The 21,113-nt window shown below is 36.8% G+C and overlaps 1 protein-coding gene across 3 annotated transcripts in view; it reads left to right on the top strand.

The window, feature by feature from the left end:
• prkcz (protein kinase C, zeta) overlaps positions 1-21,113 on the top strand; it is a 114,660-nt gene that overhangs the window by 44,169 nt on the left and 49,378 nt on the right. For 2 of the 3 annotated variants that reach the window (XM_082188295.1, XM_082188297.1), the window contains one exon: positions 18,941-19,026. In XM_082188295.1, the coding sequence (XP_082044421.1) occupies positions 18,941-19,026 (86 nt within the window). Of the gene's footprint in view, positions 1-6,621; positions 7,209-18,940; positions 19,027-21,113 lie in introns of those variants that run through there. The other variant, XM_082188296.1, reaches the window with a different exon arrangement.

Below are 21,113 nucleotides of genomic sequence, written 5' to 3'. Positions count from 1 at the left end.
TGTATGAGAACGATCTGAAAAGTAGCTGTTCAGTTTACTGTCGATGCAGCCAGGTGGCTGAGGCTTCTGCTTGGTCATAAAAGCTGTTGTTTTATGTGTCTGGCTGCAGTTTTGTTCTTCACACCATGGACAAGCAAAATGAAGCTCTTCAAATATAAAGTGATTAGCTTTGCCAAAAAAATGGTGTGGACGAAAATTTGGGGAAAGTGACCCTGTCAGTTTTGCAGGGTTGTTGCTTAAGTATTCTCTTATGCTGCATTTATTTGATCAAAAATACAGAAATAGTGTGAAATATTTGTACAATTTTAAAAAACTGTTTCCTATTTGAATATATTTTAAAATGTATTTTATATATGATGGCAAAGCTGAATTTTTAGCATCATTACTCCAGTCTTTGGTGTCACATGATCCTTCAGAAATCATTCTAATTTTCAGATTTGGAGCTCAAGAAATATGTCTTATTATTATCAATGTGAAAAACAATTGTGCTGCTTAATTTTTGTTGTGGAAACAGTGGTAGATTATTTTCAGGATCCTTTAATGAGAAGAAAGCTCAAAAGAAGCACATCAAGTCTTTACTGTCACTTTTGAACAATTTAATGCATTCTTGCTGAATAAATGTATTACTTTTTAAAAGAAAATCGGATATTCTGGTTCCTATGTGGCTTTCCTGTGTGAGTTTTATGGGAGCTTTTGCCTGTTTTATCATTCACCAAACAAAAAATCTTAAGTATTACTGCTTAGAAAATACTAGTAGCACATCTCTTTAACATAATTTCCATTTGTAGCACAAAGGATACTGGAAAAGTCACGCACTAAAGCTTAACACTCAATAATAAAACACTTCAAATAAGTGTTTTTTCTAAAGCGACATTGTGTGACAGCCCTGGTTGTGTGTGGTGATACAGTACATACATATCATGCTAGAATGAGTAATTGGTGTCATATTTGTATGTGTGTTTTATTTTTCCCTGAGTGTATGCTTAACATTTCAAAGACTTTATCACGCATGTACACTCGGCAGTGGTGTCTCATGGGAGTGTTGTTCTTCCAAGAGTGAAGCTTTTTTGTTTGGTTCATTCCTAATTACCTAAAACTGCCTAATTCTGTGTAGCTCACACTTATACTCATGTAATACTAGACTTGTACTAATATAGTGCACACACATGGCCCCAGGCACATTTATTGTCTCAGGGTCATCTCAACGTGACGACACGAGAGACTCACTTTTGGGAAACAGTGACATTATAAACCTTTGAAGCTCTGAATGGGGTGTTTTAAAAGTTTTAAAAACATCCCGAGGAGCCAAAATCTAATTATTGATGAAGAATATGTGTTCAGTTCATACGTAAGGGAATAAGAAAGAGATGGGCAGGCCAGTGAAGGGAAGGAAAGGCTCAAAACGAGACACATAAAATCAAAGAGTTGCCCGCGAGCTCTGCCGTTTCATCCAGGATAACTCTGATGTGCTTGAAGTAAAGGCTGCCACTCTAATGTCACACTTTTATGCTTTTCTATCAGCACAAAATTTCAGGAGAGAATTCCTCCCCCCCTCATAAGGTGAAATATTAACCCGGGCGGTTATGAAGACTGTTGCTGGAGCCTGAATATCTCGGACTCGCAGTTGGTGTGACACAGATACAAGACAACTGTCTACGTAACTTTTACAGCCTTTCATAATGCATCACAAAAGTTCAAAGAAGTTTCAGGAAAGAAAAGGATGACAGATGAAAGGTGATATGAAGGAGAGAACTATAAGTATGAGTGTGTGTGTTTGCTCGAGGCTTTGCAGACATTGTGACCTTAAATAGCTGAGAACTCATTCTCTGCTGTGGAGTTTATTTCCACTGTATGATTCAGTACAAGCATCATCCTGAGACTAAAAGACACATGGAAGCGCTTGATGGACACAGTGTTCTTTCCTGTGTTGGCATTTCCTGTTGAAACAGGAAGTTTGTAAAGGATATATCGGACTTGTCAGCTAGTAACGTTTTAAATTTATCTTATTATTTGTATTTTTTTATATTTTATTTTGGTTGATATGGTGTAGCTATGCATTCTAGGGTGTTTTCTGTTTTGAACGGTTGCTATAGTGTTCTGGATGGCTACTAAGTGGTTGCTAGGGTGGTTGCTATTTTATAAAAAAAATGACTTAGGAGTAGCATATGAAAATGAACCCTTATGTTGTGTTCGGGTCCTTTTGACCCGGAGAGGATTTTCTTTTTCCCAACATTTTTTGTTGATGTTATCGCATTGGAGTAAAACTTAATGACTTCACTCACACAGGGTATAACTTCTTCACAAAAGTTTTTGGATAATATTTGTACTTTTTGGGGATTTTTTTCCTTACCTTGTTAAACTCTCTCGTTATGCTTTATTATCACCAAATATTGGATTCAATCTTTTTGTCAACTTGTTTTCTTTCAATTAGGGCAGTTTTGCATTTATTTTCGAACTGATGGATCGTAGTCCTTATTGATCTGAGCTTATGCACCTCAGATTTTGAGGGAAAATAGCAGTATTTGTGGATAATTTGGTCAGTATTCAATCAAATCTGAGAAAAAATTGCACTGTTTATCACACTTGTGTGCTTTAATGTTTAACCATGAAGTTTGTTTTGAAATGCTTTTATATGGCACAAAGTCACACTTGTGGTGTTCACGGTTAAAATGACTGGCCTACAAAAAAAAAGCTGATTAATTATCACCAAATATTGGAATTCAATCTTTTGCCAACTTGTTTTCTATTAATTAGTATATCTTTCAATTAGTATATCTATTTAGTATATGTAGTATATTAGAAGTATATCTCAGTCATATTGCTAAAGTATGGTGACCGACATTTGTTTAAAAATGAATAAGGTCATTTTGAAATCAATTCTGTGTTACACAGGTACATTTAAGCAGGATTTAACTAGTCTGCATTTTTCCAGCTGCGTTCTGAATTGTTTTAAGTGTCTGATTGACGTCTCTAAGTTCGTTTAACTAATTTAATACATTTTAAAAGTTTTTTCCGTATTTATTCAATAATATGTTGGTTGCTCACAGAGTCAAATATGCTGTGTTGTGTTTATGCAAATATGTTGTGTAGGTGCCAGTTGTCACAATGTTCTTTAAGGCTTGACTCACTGATTGTATACAGTGAAGCTGTGTGTGTGTTTGGCTGAGGTCCAGTGAGTCCCACACACTCTGTGTGAAATGTACAGATACACTCCCATCCCACGCGAGAGCAGATCAGTGGGGTTACATCACAGCGAAATGTGGCAGCAGTCAAGGAGTGTATGAGTGAAAATGTGTTGTGATCTGATTGCTCTGACATTGTGGGAGACTTAAAACAATACGATTGCATACATAGAGCACTCTACAGGAATCAGAGGCGTCTGTGTGTGTGAATGGTTAGTCTTGTGCCGCACACTAACTCCCAAAGTAATAACATTTGTCTAATCTTTTGGATTAGGACACGGCTGATAAATTAACTTCCTTTTAAATTAAGTACAAACTTCAAAGCAGCCTATTCAACATAATGTTATTTGCCTTGCAGTGGTTTATGAAGCTCCTCCCTGTCAATTAACACATTACGTTAATGTCTGCTGCTGAAATTAGCATCTCCTCTCAGCGGGCTACCGCTAACACGCTCATTGTCATTTTCTCAGCTGCTATTGTCCCTGTTATATAATAACCCATTATTTTTAAGGGCTATACCCTACACTTTTATTGGGCATTGTTTTGTTATCTTTTTCCAATCTTTCTGACAAATTTTAAAGGTACAGTAGCAAAAACCACCTGTTCTGAATTCTATGTAAATGACCTCTACCATGATTGGCTAAACAATTTGCCTGTGTAATGAGTACATTAATTACAAAATTTGCAAAACTTATACCTTTAAGCCCGGGGCACACCAAGCCGATGTCAAAGAACGAGCGGTGATGAAAGCTGACTGTGTTGTCGTTCAAAAAGCTTTCACTTTTATTCTTGTGCGCTAAGCTGAACAGCCAATCAGAGTTCTCTCTCGACATGCTGAATCGGCCCAAAAAAACAACAACGCCGTCTGACTAGACCCAATCTTTGCGGATCACACCGGAAAAACTAAAAACTCAAAAACGGCCCAACATGGCTTAGTGTGTCCCGGTCTTTAGGGGTATTACTATAACTTGGGGTATTACTAGTCTAAGGTACTATAATGCAACTTTTATGGGTTGATAAGGCACAAAGTTATCCTTTTAAGGGTACTGCCACAGTGACAAGCTGTTGTACTCCTAAAGGTACAGTTTTTGCACATTTCTTTCTAACAACTCTTATTTACAGTTATCTTATCCTCCCCAATAACAGCCTCTTAGCAAGTTCACAACGCAATTTGGCCAGAAATGTGCCATGCAACTGCGTTTGTCTTCTAAAGATCAAGGAAAATCCTGCTTTCCATGATATGACCCATTTAGATTGTTTTACTTGGGGAGTCAAAAAGTTAATTAAAACCCCCTGAGGTCTACGGTATCGCCGGCGATACCAGCTCGCTTTTTTTTTATTAGTGTAAAAGAAACTCATAAATACTCTGTTGACTTTGATTTTCCATAGGAGTTTCATACATCAATCGATTCTGTTAAATGTGTATTATTTTTGTGTATACTCACAATAAAAACAAAGTGTTGTGCTTTTTGCCAAATAAAGAAAAATAAACACGAAGCGAGTTCTGCCTTCTCTCTGCCAGTGAAGTCCATTCTGAAACGCGTCCGAAAATTAACAATAACTCAGCGAATACTCAGTCAAACAGACATACAGACAGACAGGCATGAAGCTTGAATTCTCTTCTTTTAAATGAAGTCATTTATATAAAAAAACAATTATTCTCATCTTGTGAAATCTGTATTAAAAGAGAGCGATTCCAGTCGAGCTCATCTCATCTCATTACGTTATAATCGGCCCCGCCCACGGAGAGCGCGCGCTATTCAAACGCAAATGGCTGAGGCAATCCTGTGAACGCCCACATCAGCTCGAGAAAACACACAAGTTTATTTAGATCATTACTTGTTTACACCGTCTTGCAGCGCTGTGAGGAATAATACTAATGGAAAATGTCCCTCAGAAGTGCGGGTATATCGAGGAGCGAGCTGAGGAATACAAGTAAGTTTTTTCCTTCTCACGTGAATTTCTTCACGTGGGTTTCTGTTTATGAATGAATAAACGGCAGAGATGCGCGCTGTTTACCACAGCTGGCAAAGACAGTTTAAATTTAAATCGCGTGTGTGAATGAATGATGATGTTTTAGCAAACTGTATTGCTATACTGAGATAAGTAAACATCGACTGAATGTTGAAATAAAATGTAGGCTATTTGTATAAGCAACGTATTAAACTGCAAATTAACAATATGCCCTAATATTTCATGAAAACAACGTTACAGTCAGACGAAATATGAAAGACAACATTTTGTTGACCAGATTTGGGTACAGTTTTTACTGTAGAATATACTGCCACATCAAATAAGCTTTTGTTTAGCCATTTCTATATATAAAATACTATTTTTGTCAAAAATAAAGTCATCAACTAAGATGTTAGCTGTTCCAATGTTGGTTATATTCAAACTAATGAATACATAGATAAAATGTAGGGCCTATAATCATTTTTTTTTTACAAAGAAAGAGTACACTTGAAATATTGTTGAAATTGTAATTATTGTTGTAATTGTAACCATTTTAATAAAATAGCAAAACATATTTACAAGATAGATGTAAGCAAAATCTTAAATGGTCAATATAAGTCTTCTTCTAAATATATCTTTTGTCTTTGCATTGTGGCTCAGTCAGTGTCACACCTGAGTGAATGGCTAATTATGCAGAGTGGGTGTATTCTAAGGTGTAAACCACTCCTCGTTCACGCCCCCTCGCATATTGGCTTTCCAAGCAAAACCTGTTTTACATCAATTTAAATCAATGTATGGTTTTATGTGAACGATAAAGCAAGACTATTTTCACATAATTTTGAAGAAAAAACTATAGGCGACGACATCCATAAGTCAAAAGTCTTATTGCCACATATTTAGTATGTGTTTTGTGGTCTTATTTCAAAATTTTTAATTTTTAGTTTTTTCGATAACCACGCATAAACATTATTCTCTCAAAAATGAAAACATGTACATACATGTGGCTCACATATTATTGTAGTCGTGTTTGTGCTATATAGAGTGAATTTACACCTTTGCCATTAATATGTTTATAAGCAACTGAAAAAAGCACAAATGTCAGAGCATGTCAGAACACCCCCAGGGCCCAAAAAAACGCTCAGACTCCAGAGGGTTAAAGGTCATCTTAGGTCCTGATCTTCTTCTCAGGAAACTCTAAGTGGTGGGTGTAACTGTTGCCAGATTTTGTTAGTAACTGACTTTACACCATTGTTAGTGATTTGAAGTTTGTTTCTGGATTTATTTATCAGTGGAATGTTTAAGAAGAGACTTCCAGAGTTGAAAACATTTAGTTTTTGTTAAAATAAGCAGAATCATTTCTTTTGTTGCTTTTTGTTAATGTTCTTATAAAAAAAAAAAAAAAAAAAAAAAAAAATATATATATATATTCATTATATATTTATAATACATTTATTTTGCCTTAAGAATATTAAAGTATTTTTAGTGAAAACAAGACGAAATACTGATTAATAAAATGTTTTTAGCAGTAAAGCCTCTCTGAGAAGAGTGAGTTTGAAGTGGCCAAGAACAGTTAGTGTTTCAGTGTTTATGTTCAGGTCTCAGTGGCCGAATATAAGGGCCCTTACAGAGAGTGCTAAAATGTTCTGCTCCTGCTGCATTCCAGCTGTGCGCTTCAATCCCAGCTGTTCATTCAGCTTAAATCCCACTGCCTGCTTTGATCCTACACACCCTCAGCACAGCAGAGGAAAAGCCCCCTTTATCATCTTCCTGCCAGCCCAACCAACAATGCGTGGAAGTGAGTCAAAGCCATTTTAACTGGTCCTGCTCTCTGAGCCTCCAGCCTTTACTCGCTCACCAGACAAAGACCCTCACAGAGGACGTTCAGCCCTGGCTGGAGCTTTCTGGGGCCAGCGTGGCACGCCATGGCAGGCTTCTCCGTGTCGATCCAGAACTTGCAAGGTGCAACTCTAACTCTCGTGCCGCTGTGTTCCCTCGTCGTAGTTCCTCTGACCGGAGGTGGAGGAAGAATGTGGGGTGACGCAATACTGGTCTGCTCTCCGACTGTCACAGGAGGTATTCACAGCGTTTATCTTAGCAGTGGGGAGAGGGGGACATGAAACTGAAATTGAATGTTCTACATAGGCAGCAAACCTCATGGGAGATGTTGTGATACTCTAAAAAGCTGAACAACACTGCAAAAAATTGGCAGTTTTTTGTCTCATTTTCCTGGTAAAATATCCTAAAATTCTTGAAACGAGACCAACTGACTTGAGAAGCAATGCTGCTTAAGATATTAAGATTTGTCTTTGTCTTTAATATGAGTGTAATGTGCCTTAATGCACTGGCAGATTTTTTTCACTTGTTTTTAATTTATTTCTACTTCAGACAAGTAAAAAAAGAAACACAAAATACACTTGTATGCAAGATGCAATCTATGCAAAAAGGCTAATTACTTTGTACAGTGTGGCTTCTTAAAAAAGAACTTGTTTTAAGGATGTTAACAAATTTTGTCTGGAAAACTAGTTAAAATTATTAATTAAAAACTATTTTTTTAGTGTATATACACAGCACAGACAGTTTTACGCTAAAATAGTGAGTTTATCTATTAATAGTGAGTTCATCAAGGATCAGCTATATATATATAGAGCTATATAACAAAGGAATGCCTATGATATGACTGGGTTTTAGCACATGATGTCAGTCTCATTATCAGATAAAGTAGAGAAAACAATCTACTAGATTTAGTTAATATATTTAGCTGCAAATGAAATTTAATCCTGTCGTCTTTTCATGCTTTCATGGATTTATATACAGACGTGAGATGGGTTCTGATGTGTAGATGAAGTTTGATTATTCCATAACTCCGGTTCTTATTCTCTTTTCATAGCCAGTAGCAGATATTCAATGCAATCCAGTGTAGACTTTCCGGCTCCAAAGCCATTGTTCAATTTAAGGTCAGAGATTTGGATCACTGCCATTATACCTGCAGTCTCGCTGGAGCTGCATCAATTCTTTTTAACTTAGGCTACCATTAATGGTGCGTTTGTCTCGTATTTCATCAAGTGAGATCTTTACAAGTGTGCTGGTTCTCTCATGCATTATTGTCATAGTGTTAAAGATGCATTAAGTAATTGCTTGGTTTAGTTTGTTTAATTTGCCAATACAATGGTGGTTTTAGATTTTATTCTGAGATTACTGATGCTTATAAGCATAGATGTACGTTGTCAGTTATGATGCAAGTTATGGAATATGTATACATTAAAAACACTTCTTTAAGAGTTTATAAACATACATTTTTACACACACACACACACACACACACACACACACACACACACACACACACACACACACACACACACAGTGATAGTGTTACGAACTGCTCCGAGACACGAAGGTTGAGATCCAAATGCAGCTTTAATTAAGGGGCAATCCAGGCACGTAATCCAATATACAGGCAATAGGTCAAAACACAGGTAGGCCATCCAAACAATCAAACAAACAAACAAACAAACAAACAAACAAACAAACAAACAAACAAAACAGGCAGGGGTCAGAGGCAAAAGAGTAATCCACGGAACAGGCAAAAAAAAAACAAGAGACATGAAACCAGGGAAAACGCTCGGAAATGCATGCAACAACATACAAAACTTCGCAGTGAGTGAATGAGTGAACATGGTATAAATAGGCTGAGACTAACAGGGTAATGAGACACAGGTGAATGCAATCAGTGATGATCAGTCCGGGCAGTGAGTTATGGGAAATGTAGTTTGTGAGGGAGTGATAATAGTCTGGTGTGGAGTGCCCTCTGGTGGCTCTCAAGGGCACACCAGCTGGTGACCGTCACAGATAGATGAACACGGAGGCAGCAGGCTACTGCAAACGCTTAGGGGTTTATTTCCATAGAATCGGGTTACAAAAAGTAAAGCAAAAGTTAACCCAACTGAGGTAAAGCAAAGTATTAATAAAAAGTAATAATAATAATTACAATAAACATGAGTCACTGCATTTGCCTCTCAAACAATTACTGAGGTCTAGGGACTACAGGACCTGTTCTCTCACAGGACACAACTAACTCCTACAGAGACAGTTAACAAATGTATACATTGGTGGCCAGCACCAATTAACACAAAAAGTGGGATACGCAGACACATAATGGCCATTACACAAAATAAACAAATATGAAAACATCAAATATACACAAACACTTCAAATAATAGTCAACCACTATTATAATCGTTTATTATTTTTATATTATAGTGTTTATTATAGTTATATTAAATACTAATAGTCAATGACTTCACTTTATAAATGTACTTCCTATACATAAAGAAAAGAAAAGGAAGCGAAATAGTCCTTGGAGTCCTTACTTTTATAATGGCTTTTATTGATCATTAAAACGGACATTTAACAAAAAAGGTTGTGTCATTTTATTTTATATATTTAAAACATAAAATATTTTATTATACATGTTGCCTACATTCTCTTCACTGTATGTACATATATAATAATATAAAATGACACAACCCTGTCTCTTTTTGCTAAATGTCAGTTTTAATGATCAATATTATAATGTTTTTTATGTATTATTTTTAAAATGAAAACAAAAAGAGTCTTATATTTCGTTTTGTTATAAATATTTGCAGTGAAGATAATCAATTGCGTTGCCTGAACCACATTTGTGTGGCCATTTAATATGTTTAAGATTTTTTTTTTGTGAAAATGAAAAGAGGCAGAGTGGTGGTTTATAACATATTTTATTTTATTGTAGCCTAAATATACATAAAGAGATAACCGGAGTAGCCAGAGCGAGCTGAGTGACGCTATCAAGTACGCCGCTGTTCCATTTGCAGAATTATCAGACTTGAGTCCTTCCGTCCTCGGGAGTTCGTTCTCCTGAGTCGAACTTGTCAAGTCCGAACTACCAAGGACTCAAGTCCGAAGTTTGCGTACTTGGTATTGAGAAACGGCCAAAGAGATATCTCTATATGGTTCTGCTCAGACGTAACAAACAAGCAAACAAAAATAACGGTAAGAATAAACTCAGCAAACTAAACGTTAAAGCACTTAAAATTTTGGATATTTCCATCCTTGTGGGGACATTTTGTCCCCATAACGTAGGGTTTACCAGGACACACACACTTGTCCTCCTCGTTGTCATAGCCATCATAAACAGCAGTCACAAGATGCCTGTCATCTGTCTTCAGTTCTGACATCACAGATAATAGATGACTGAGTGTGATTGTGACTGGCACGATTCCAGGTCTAATTAATAAGGTCAAATGAATATGTTAAGTGCATCGCATGTGTGTGCGGTCACGATGATGACTGATAACAACTGACTTGACTAAGTAGTGTTGTGTGATCACATCTCTGCTGTGCTAATTCAGTTCAGTGTGGAGAATGCCAGCATCAACTCTATTCCAGTCTTGCTTATACCCTCGGGTGCAGCGTCGCCCTCCATCCACTGGAGCAAGGGCAGATTTATAATGACGTGTGTAAGTTCATGAGCGTGCTCTGACTGAGCAGTCGGTGTCATCGGTTAAGTGCAGCCGTTAAAGAGGACAGAGCAATTGAGGACAGCAGGGATGGAGAATGACAGCACAGTTATGATTAGAGTCAATCAGAAGCGCGAAAGATCACCGTCATTTTTCTTATTAAACCGTCATATTGTATGTATAGTAAGCGCTAACGTCTGTGATGAATGTGTCCACTGTGATGATTTTTCCTTATTAATTACATGATACCGCATTAACTTCCATAGTGTGACGTATTTCCAGGTGAAACTGAAAATGAGTGGGAAATAAAATTTTCTTAGTTTTAGCCATCAGGGTTTGATTGGATCATAAAAAGTAGGTTATTATGTTATTTGTTAATATTAATGTTCATGCCAATGTGACCTAGAATTCATCTTAAGGAAAGAAAAGTCATTTCAGAGGTGGAGAAAGTTCAAAAGAATGTTTTGATAGATGAACTATAAGGTTGGTATAATGTTTAATATTAGTAACATCTCAGGAACGTGTTCAGTATTGTTGTTGGACACTGTTTTGCACATTTGGACTGCTAAAAGAATAGCTCAAGTGGAATTGAAAGTTCAGTCACCTTCATTCTTTAGTCACCTTCTTATCTTTCCAAAAGTGTATACTGTTATTACTGTATTACTGTAGTTTTTTCTGTTATTAAAGTGATAGTTCACCCAAAAATTTAAATTCTGTCATGACACTCTCAAGTTGTTACAAACCTGTATAAATGTCTTTCTTCTGCTGAACAGAAAGGAAGATATTTTGAAGAATGTTGGTAATAAAAGAGTTGATGGACCCCATTGAGTTCCATTGTATTTTTCCATAGTATTTTAAGTATTTTAAACTGTTTGGTTACCCATATTCTTCAAAATATCTTCTTTTGTGTTCAGCAGAACAAAGAAATTCATACAGGTTTGGAACAACTTGAGGGTGAGTAAATGATGACAGAATTTAAATTTTTGGGTGAACTATCCCTTTAAGGTTCTTTATTGGTATCCAATGGTTCCTTTAACATCAACGGGACCTTTCCATTGCGCAAAACATTTACATTTAGTCATTTAGCAGATGCCTTTGTCCAAAGCGACTTACAAATGAGGACTAAATTAAGTGAGTCATCGTGAAGAGACAAACACAACGCAAGAAGTGCTCAAAATACAAAGTTCAGGCATTGCTCAGAGTAGCATAAGCCAGACAAGGGAGGATTAAAAGAAAAGGAAAGAATTATTATTATTATTTTTTATGAGGTTAAGTGCTCACGGAAGAGATGAGTTTTCAGCTGTCTTTTGAATGTTGTCAGGGATTCTGCATTCCGGATGCCGGTGGGGAGATCATTCCACCAGCATGGAACCGTGAATGAGAATGTTCTGGAGATTTTGTGGCTCTCTGTGATGGGACCCCGAGCCGTCGCTCATTGACCGATCGTAGGCTTCTGGTAGGGATGTAGACTCGTAGGAGCGAGTGAAAGTAAGAGGGAGTTGAGCCTGTGGTTCTTTATAGTGAAAAAACAAAAGGTTCTTTATATTAAAAAACGGTTTGGTAACACTTTATAATAAGGTCTCATTAGTTAACAGTAGTTAACTAACATGAACTAACAATTTGTCAACATTTGTGACAGTATTTGTTCATTTTTGTCTATGTTAGTTCACAGTGCATTAACTACAGTTAACAAATGCAACATTTAATTTTAATAATGTATTGTAAATGTTGAAAATTAACATTAAGTAAGATTAATACATGTAGAAGTATTGTTAATTCTTAGTTCATGTTAACCAAAGTATAACTAATGAAACCTTATTGTAAAGTGTTTCCAAAGGTTTTTTTTTTTTTTTAAGAACTGTTTACTGAGATTTCTTTAAGGAACCAAAGGTTGTTCATCTATAGCATTGCTGTGAAAATCCCCTTTTGGAACCTTTATTTAAAGAGTGTATATAGTACACAACAACAATAAACTTTTTTCACATTTTTAACACAAAAAAGCACCATAAATGCGGTTCATATGACTAGCGCTCTATTGTTAAGTTGTCAGAAACTGTACAATAGCTTGAGAAACTAAAAAAAATCTCTGTTCTTTTTAACCCAGGAAGAACTGGTAAATACGTTGGTGATGGTCACATGACATCCAGCCTAAGAGATGTTGGTTGTGGACACGGAGTACTCTCTCTTTCTTTTCTGTGGTCAAATGTTAGAAATAATGACAAAAAAAAAGTGTTGGGTAACTATGGCAACAGCACAGTGTGATTTCTCTTGGTCTCTCCCTGTAGGGGTGAAGTTAATAAGATTAGAGATAGATCTCAGCGATGGCAGCACTAAAGACCTCGGCTCTGTCTTTTTAATTAGCCCCTCAATTTCTCTCACACACACACACACGCACGCACACACACACACACTGTTTCCAACATTGATAATATATCGGCATGTTACAATGATTCCAGGATCATGTGACACTGAAGACTGAAGTAATGGCTAATGAAAATTCAGCTGTGCATCACAGAAATACATTTTAAATTGTAATAATATTACACCATATTACATTTTTTTCTGTATTTTTGATCAAATACATGCAGGCTTGATGAGCGTGAGAGACTTCTTTCAAAAACATAAACAAATAGTAATATTTATAACTTTTGACCTGTACTGTACAAAAACTAAAATCTAAATAAAAATGTATTTAATGCAAAAATAATGCTATGGGAAAATAACCATTTTATATGTGTGTGTGTGTGTGTATATATGTGTGTATGTTTATGTATTTTGCTGTAAAAATGATAATTTGGTAAACACTATATTTAGCCTGTTTGTTCTGTGTTATGCTGGTATTATTTTTGCATTTATAAAATGGTCAGTTTTATCATATCAATAATTTAGCATATGTGACCCTGGACCACAAAACCAGTCACATGGGTAAATTTTTTGAACTTGAGATTTATACATCACTTGAAAGCTGAATAAATAAGCTTTCCATTGATGTATGGTTTGTTAGGATAAGACAATATTTGGCTGATATACTACTATTTGAACATCTGGAATCTGGAGGGTTTAAAAAAATCAAAAACATTGAGAAAATCGCCTTTAAAATTGTCCATTTATGTTCGCGATTTTGCTGCATTCACTCACACAAAAAAAGGTAGGAAATTTATAAAATATCTTCATGGAACATGATCTTTACTTAATTTCCTAATGATTTTTGGCATAAAAGAAAAATCTATAATTTTGACCCATTCAATGTATTGTAAATTATACCCGTGGGACATGTGACTGGTTTTGTGATCCAGGGTCACATATTGAAAAAAGCAGTTAATCAAAAAAGAAATATTTGAATTTGAAGACATTGTTGTTTGCTACTGTACCGTGTTAGGTCGGCCTTAATTCAGTCTGTTCAGAAGAGTCATCTAGCGTTTGTTTTTGATGATTTGATGCTGTCTGAGGCCTGCGAGTGTTTTGCAAGATCAAACCCTTACAGATTGACATGCGTATATCCAGCTCCTTTAAAACAGAAAGAGAAGAGAGAATGCTCAATTATACAGCTTTTGTGTGTGTGTCCCCCCCCCCCCCCATCACATTCTACTGAGAAATGATTTCTGCATCTGGTAGATGCTTTTATTCCAAGCTGCCTAGTCAATTAATGTGTTCCCTGCAACTCGAACATTGACCTTGGCTTTATTAACAGCGTGCTTTTCCAGTTGAGCTACAGGGAATGAAAAAAAGTGTGCTTATGATGCACATATCTACAAACCACCCTGATTATATAACAGAGAGAGACACTGCTCTGATTTAATGGAGCTCAGAGCAGCTTCTAGTTTTAAAAGTAGAGCTTCCAGTTCTTATTTTTGATGTTCCTCCTTTGATGCCTGTTTTTGCACTTCACAGTGTTGTCAGTGATGCATTTTGTTGCACAACATTTGGCAAAGCGCTTTGTGTTTTTGTTGTAGCCGCTGCTGGCTGTTCAGTGTATATAGCATGTGGTGTGTTTGCTTGAGTGTTCGCCGGCTCTCACGTCCACGGAGCTGCTGGCATCTGGCACGTATGGCACAGGAGAGAGTGTGTGTTGCCATGGCGATGATGGAAAAATTGAATTTGTGCCTGCCGCACCCTCAACCAGGCCGTTTCCAGGCGATTTGTATCAGCTCTACTAAAAGAGCTCTGTCAAGCAGGAAAGAGCCTTTAAATGCAGCTCCTTCATGACTGAATCACTTGAATGCATCATTGTGACTCAAAATCACTAACATGTCATGGAAGATGTGGCAGCCAACCACCCTGCCGTGCCAAGTTTTCCAGTGCAAGTCAGAGTCATGTTTACATTTACAGTTGCTTCGGTTTATGGGACCTTATGAGACCATTTATGACTGTGACAGTCAGTGAGGATTGTGGGATTGAGAAGAGAGACTTCCTTGAGGTAGTTCATAACAAAATACATGGTTTCATCTTCGACATTGAGAAATTAAGTTCCGTTATGTGGCCAATTCCTGAGCCAAGATGTCGGGCAGGGCTTTAGACCTACACATGCTGCCTAGCAGGTTGAAGAACAGGTGTTTCGGTGCCCATCTGGATGATTATGATAGCTAGCAAACACGTCACGTAGCTGTTTCCTGAGCAGCTGTTATTGTGCTCTGTGAGGGGGATGATCATTTTTAGTTCTGTTGAAGTCTGCCACTGGTTTGATGAAGGAGAGGAACATTGTGAATTGTTTTGTTTGCTGGAAGAAGGTAGAGTATAATAACTTGCACTAAGAAATATATTAATTTAAGGGTGTTATGTTATATACTTCTGTAGCATTTTATTTTTCACCTGAGGTTCATTATTAGTCCAGCGCTGTGTGCGAAATTGCCCCTAATACCCTCATTACCTATTCCCTACATGAGTCCACTAATATAGTTCATTTGAGGGAGTGAATGAAAACAAGCGAGTGAATACGGGCACTGAGTGCACTGGAAGACCTGCTGCTTTTGCAAAATTTGTGCTTGCGGTTTAATAATTATTTGAAACTTTACAAACTTGCAGCTCCAGTAATAATGAAAAAGATATCTTGAACTCTGTCATGGAAACTAACATGTATAAACTGTAATTAAACAATTTAATAATCAATTAAAAAGGAATTTATACCTGTATGATATTATGCGTAGCCACATTGGATCAGCGGTTTAGAAAATGCATGGATGGAGGATTCAGCTGCGAGCGCCATCTTCTGGTCAGACGTGGGAATTCATTCGGCGTGCGACTCTCACAATGCATTATGGGTATTCTCTAGCCGGTTGTACACACATTATTGTAGTGCATTGTGGGATTGAATAAGTGCACTTGATAACGTCCACTATGGTTTCAGACACCACTATAAATGGCTGTCCCCTCATAGTGCCCTAAGGTATAGGGGGCGATTTCCGATTTATATATATATATATATTTATATTTATATTAAAATTTTGATGAGGCATTCATAATGCTACAAAAGATTTCTATTTCAAATAAATGCTGTTCTTTTGAACTTTTTATTCATTACAATATCCTGACAAAAATGTATCATGGTTTCCACACGAATTTAAAGTAGCAAAACTGATTTCACCTTTGAAAATAATAATAATAATAATAATAATAAAAATCAGCTTTACTATTGCATGAACTGTCAAGGCACACCAAGATGCTGACTATTAATTGATATTTAAATATCAGTACTAATTTTAGTGTTTTATTTTACCTTTAACCTGGCATGTCACTTCAAAATGGTGAAATTTGACATTGTTTTTAATCCTTTCTCAGCTTAAAATGTAATAATAGCTTAATATGCAGACAAAGGTAATTAAGCCATTCATTAAAGGTTAATTACCCCCAAGTAAAATACAGATTTTATTTTCTTTCTGGCCTCATGGGGTTTGATGTTAAAGTTTAAAAATGTGCTCCTCTCCTCATGTCTAACTGTTCTGTTGGGGCATTAGTTATTCCTCTGGAAGACTATGTGAGTTTCAGCTTTATCATGTTCTATTAATAAATTATTCATGTTGTGTAGTTTTGATGCAAGCGAGACTTTGAATGTCTGGATGTGTGTGGTGTGTTTATATGCGATGAGTGTTCATTTCACGCTGACATTTTAGGTTTAGTACACTCCAAAGCTGAATATATGTTGTTATTGGTGTTATGTTTTAAAGGGGTGGTATAATGCCCTTTTCACAAGATGTAAAATAAGTATTTGATGTCCCCAGAGTGTGTATGTGAAGTTTTAGCTCAAAATACCCCATAGATATTTTTATATAGCGTGTTAAAATTGTCACTTTTTGAGGGTGAGCAAAAACGCACAATGAGCTGCTGCTCCCTGCAAAAAGGGCGGAGTTTCAACAGCTTGTGTCCTTTCACCTCACAAAGACAAGCACTGAAATTTTCTAAAACTTTTAGCCTTTTATGTTCAAACCGGAGTTGGACAAAGATGGAGAGACTCAAGAAGAAGTGACAACATGTAGAATGCAACAGGAGATTTCTGAATGGTTAGTTGATGAATTTAGGTAACTTATATAGTTATCTTCTAGTCATTGATTAGCATATTCTGCCATGATAATCTATGAATCGTGTTCCTGGGGGCGGGGTTTATGTACATTTTAGGGTTAGTGATGTCACTAACCCGGGAGGAATGTCGTGTAGTCCCTACCAGCCGTTTGTTGTAGTCCTTAAAAAATGATTTCTTTAAAAGCAAATATAACTTTGCAGATGATGTTATGCTCAAACAGCAACATTACACACTAACTAAAGTTAGAAAAGGGAAATCATAATCAACCACCCCTTTAATATTCAAGCACTGCTTTTGCTTTATGCCACACAGTAGTTTCTGAAGGCTTAACACAGACTTTCAATTTCTCATTTTACTTAGATCTCTCTCTCTCATACGCACAAGCGTCCCAGGCCTTTGAATCTCCTCCGGTGCTCATTAGTGGCTGACACTTGAAAGTTTCGACAACATTTCAATATTTATCGGTTTTACATAACTGAGCTGCAGTTGAGGGCAGAAACATGAAACGGCAGAAGACAGAGCAAATCTCCAGGGCTCAAGCACAATTCTCAGCCTCTCACTTATGCTTGAAAAAAAGGTCTGCCAATTTAACTGGAACATTAGATAAGAGCGTAATGACATCGAGATATTGGGGTATCTGAGGTACCTGAGGGTCACTAGCGAGGCCAATATGGGACTTTCAGGGTTTAAATGCCATTATTTATGCAATATCAGTGTATCCTCAGTGATAAATTCCATTGATAATTTAGTTCTGTCAACATCATTGTCACTAAAGGTGATACTTTTTAAGACAATTACAGCTGCTCACCCTTATGTTGTTCTAAACATGTATGACTTACTTTCTTCTGTGGAACAGTAAAGGATTGAAAATGTCTGTTTTATTTGCTCAATAGTGTCCGGTGTTGTTTTGGACCTCATCGACTTTCATTGTATGGACAGTGAGAGAGACTAAATGGTATTTAAACTCTTTAAAAGAGCAATATCATTTGTATATTTAGTGATTAATACCATTCAAAATGTTGGTTATGTCCACATTGTTTTCATTTATAAGCAGCAATTCATCTACTAAATGTGATACTTAAAGGGATAGTTCACTCAAAAATTTAAATTCTGTGGAACAGAAAAAGATTGAAAATGTCTCAGGGTTGTTTTTGGACCCTATTGACATTTGGCATACTATTTCAACTCACTATTTTGGACACATGATGAATCTTAGTTTTGCATATACTGTTTAGGGTTTATACTAGTATGTGAATTCAGTTGCAGCCAGTATTTCGGTCTGTGTGTGTACATATAAACTCAAAAACCTTTCATAAAGGTAATCGTTCATGTTGTCAAGGTGGTGAGACATAAAGACAAAACCCCAGAGATGCAGCAGATCAAAGTCTCATTGTGGTTGAACCTATTTAGGTCAATCTAGATGCTTGTCACTTTTACATCAGACAGTTAACATGTGACCAAAGTGATGCTGCAGGGAATTACAGATCGACAAGAGAAAAGAAACGAGAGAGTGAGAAGAGGAGGGTGGGTCAGATGGAGACACTGAAGCAATGAAAGAGAGCAAGAGAGAGGGGAGGGATAGCTGTTTCCCGTTGCTTTTGAGTGGGGATGTTTTCATCCAGTCGCAGTTGAAATTCGTCCACATTCACTCGGGGTCAAGACCAGCCACACCTCTGTCCATCTCCCTTCTTCTGTCTCTCGTTCTCTTCCCTCGTTCCGTGCTGGGATTGATTTGTTTTTCATTCCTCGAGTCTCGATGTTGCTCCTATACAACCGTTTCCTCTCTCTCCTAGAATCGATCTATCGCCGTGGAGCTAGACGATGGAGGAAGCTGTACCGGGTGAACGGACACCTCTTCCAGGCCAAGCGCTTTAACAGGGTGAGTTAAAGTCTCTAGTTCTCTCCAGCTTGAATGATGACATCTTATTGGATTCTTAATGTGTATAACCCACTTTCTTCAGATTTATGGTCTGTTTGTGGGATGAGTGCATTTCATGATAGATCTTGTTTATGGCAAATAGCGAACACATTTTTGAGGTTTTTAGAGTTGTTTATGTTTGAGAGCTGCATTAATAACTCTGAAGTCGTGGATGTTATACACTTGAAAATGGGCAAGTAGACTGTTGCGATAAGAGTCTGTGGCTGCAGTAAGCAACAACTGTAGACGAGTTTTTTAAAAACAATCTGTGAAGCTGTTTTAAAGTACTCTACTGTAATTGTTTTATTAATACTTTTATTCAGCATAGATGCATTCATTTGATCAAAAGTGACAGTAAAGACATTTATAATGTTACAAAAGAAATCTATTTCAAATAAATACTGTTCTTTTATACTTTCAATCAAAGAATCCTGAAAAAACATTAAGCAGTGCAACGGTTTTCAACATTGATAATAATAAGGAATGTTATGTGAGCACCAAATCAGCATATTGGAATAATTCCTGAAGGATCATGTGACGCTGAGTTCAGCTTTGCAGGCACAGAAATAAATTACATTTTAAAATATATTAAAGACGAAACATTTATTTTAAATATTAATAATATTTGAAAATGTTGCGTTTCTATGGCACATAAGAGCTGAACCTAAGAGACTCATAAAAAAAACTATACGAACCAAACTTTTGAATGGTAGTGTGTTTTTAATATAATAGCAAATATATTTTTATTGTCTAACCCTTCTCTTTAAATGACATTTTTTTTGTTCCTGAATAAATGATTGAATGATTAAGTAGCCCTAATAGCGACTGTTAGCATTTAGCTAACTATTAGCATGTTAGCAGTTGCATTGACTGTAAGCATATTTAGTGCATAGTATTGACTGTTATGATGAATATCTACAGCTGTTACAAATCTGTAGATTTACTAGTGACTGTTGATAAGTTGGTGAAGTAGCAACTGTTAGCATATTAAACTGTAGTAGTAACTGTTACAAAAAGTATCTGACTCTTAAACCATCAATAATTATCTGGAGCTGTTGAAAGGTTTTGGTGTTATCCTTTTTATCTTCTTTTGGTGGTGTGTTTAGTTGTCTGCTTGAAAAGTGTTTGTTAGCCCCAGTTCTCCCACTCCAACCCCAATCTAGTGCTTGAGTGAAATGTTTATCATACTGACTGATAGAAAGCCGATAGGAAGGGAAGGGAGAGATAGACCGAGGCTCTTGAGTGCGATGTCTGTTTTATGCAGCGATGCCCTGCCTTTAATCAGATATCATCCCTTGAGGGTTTGTTATGTTAATGCAGACCTCTTCCTCCAGTAGTCTTCATTCTTCTACTGAGCAGAACATGTGCCAGACAAAGAAGAACACCAAAACAACACAAGAGAGAGTGATAGAAGAGAGAGAGGGAGGAACGAAGACAGGGGAGAGACGGGAGAGGGACATTGTTCATTTTCGCTTGTGCTATTTTTGCGAACACTGAAATGTCCCTTTTCTTGGAGATGTTTCAATGGCCCTTGGCAGAGATAGAGGATAAGAAGAAAACAGAAAGAGAAAGAGGCTTAGAGAGACACATGATGAACACAGTGCCCTCGGAAAACTCCTCACCACAGCAGGTGTGTGTCATGGTAATGTGCGTAAAGTACTCTTCTCATGTCTCTTTAACAAGGGGATCAATGTTTGACTACATTATGAGCAATATGGCTAAACTGCAGGATGACATCATCAAGATAAGCAGTTCTTCCAAAATCATGTCTAGAGTCTAATTTTTCAGATTTCCTGAAAAGCTCTAATGTCAGACTCCTGGCGGGGCAAAGCTCTGCAGACATCCATTTGAGTCCATGAGTGTAAAACACTTTTAACCAAGCTAATGGTGGCTGTTTAAAGATACACTGCATAATTTCTGCGCTACTAGCGACACCAAACGGAATTACAAAAACATCGTTCCAAACAGCATTCTATATGTATACTGTGTGCACATTTTCTATATGAATTGAATATATGGAAGAATCTCTTGTTTAAATCCTGAATTAA

This window comes from Leuciscus leuciscus, assembly GCF_965113295.1.
Source record: "Leuciscus leuciscus genome assembly, chromosome: 13".
NCBI lineage: Eukaryota > Metazoa > Chordata > Actinopteri > Cypriniformes > Leuciscidae > Leuciscus > Leuciscus leuciscus.
This window is presented reverse-complemented; position numbering and strand designations above follow the sequence as displayed.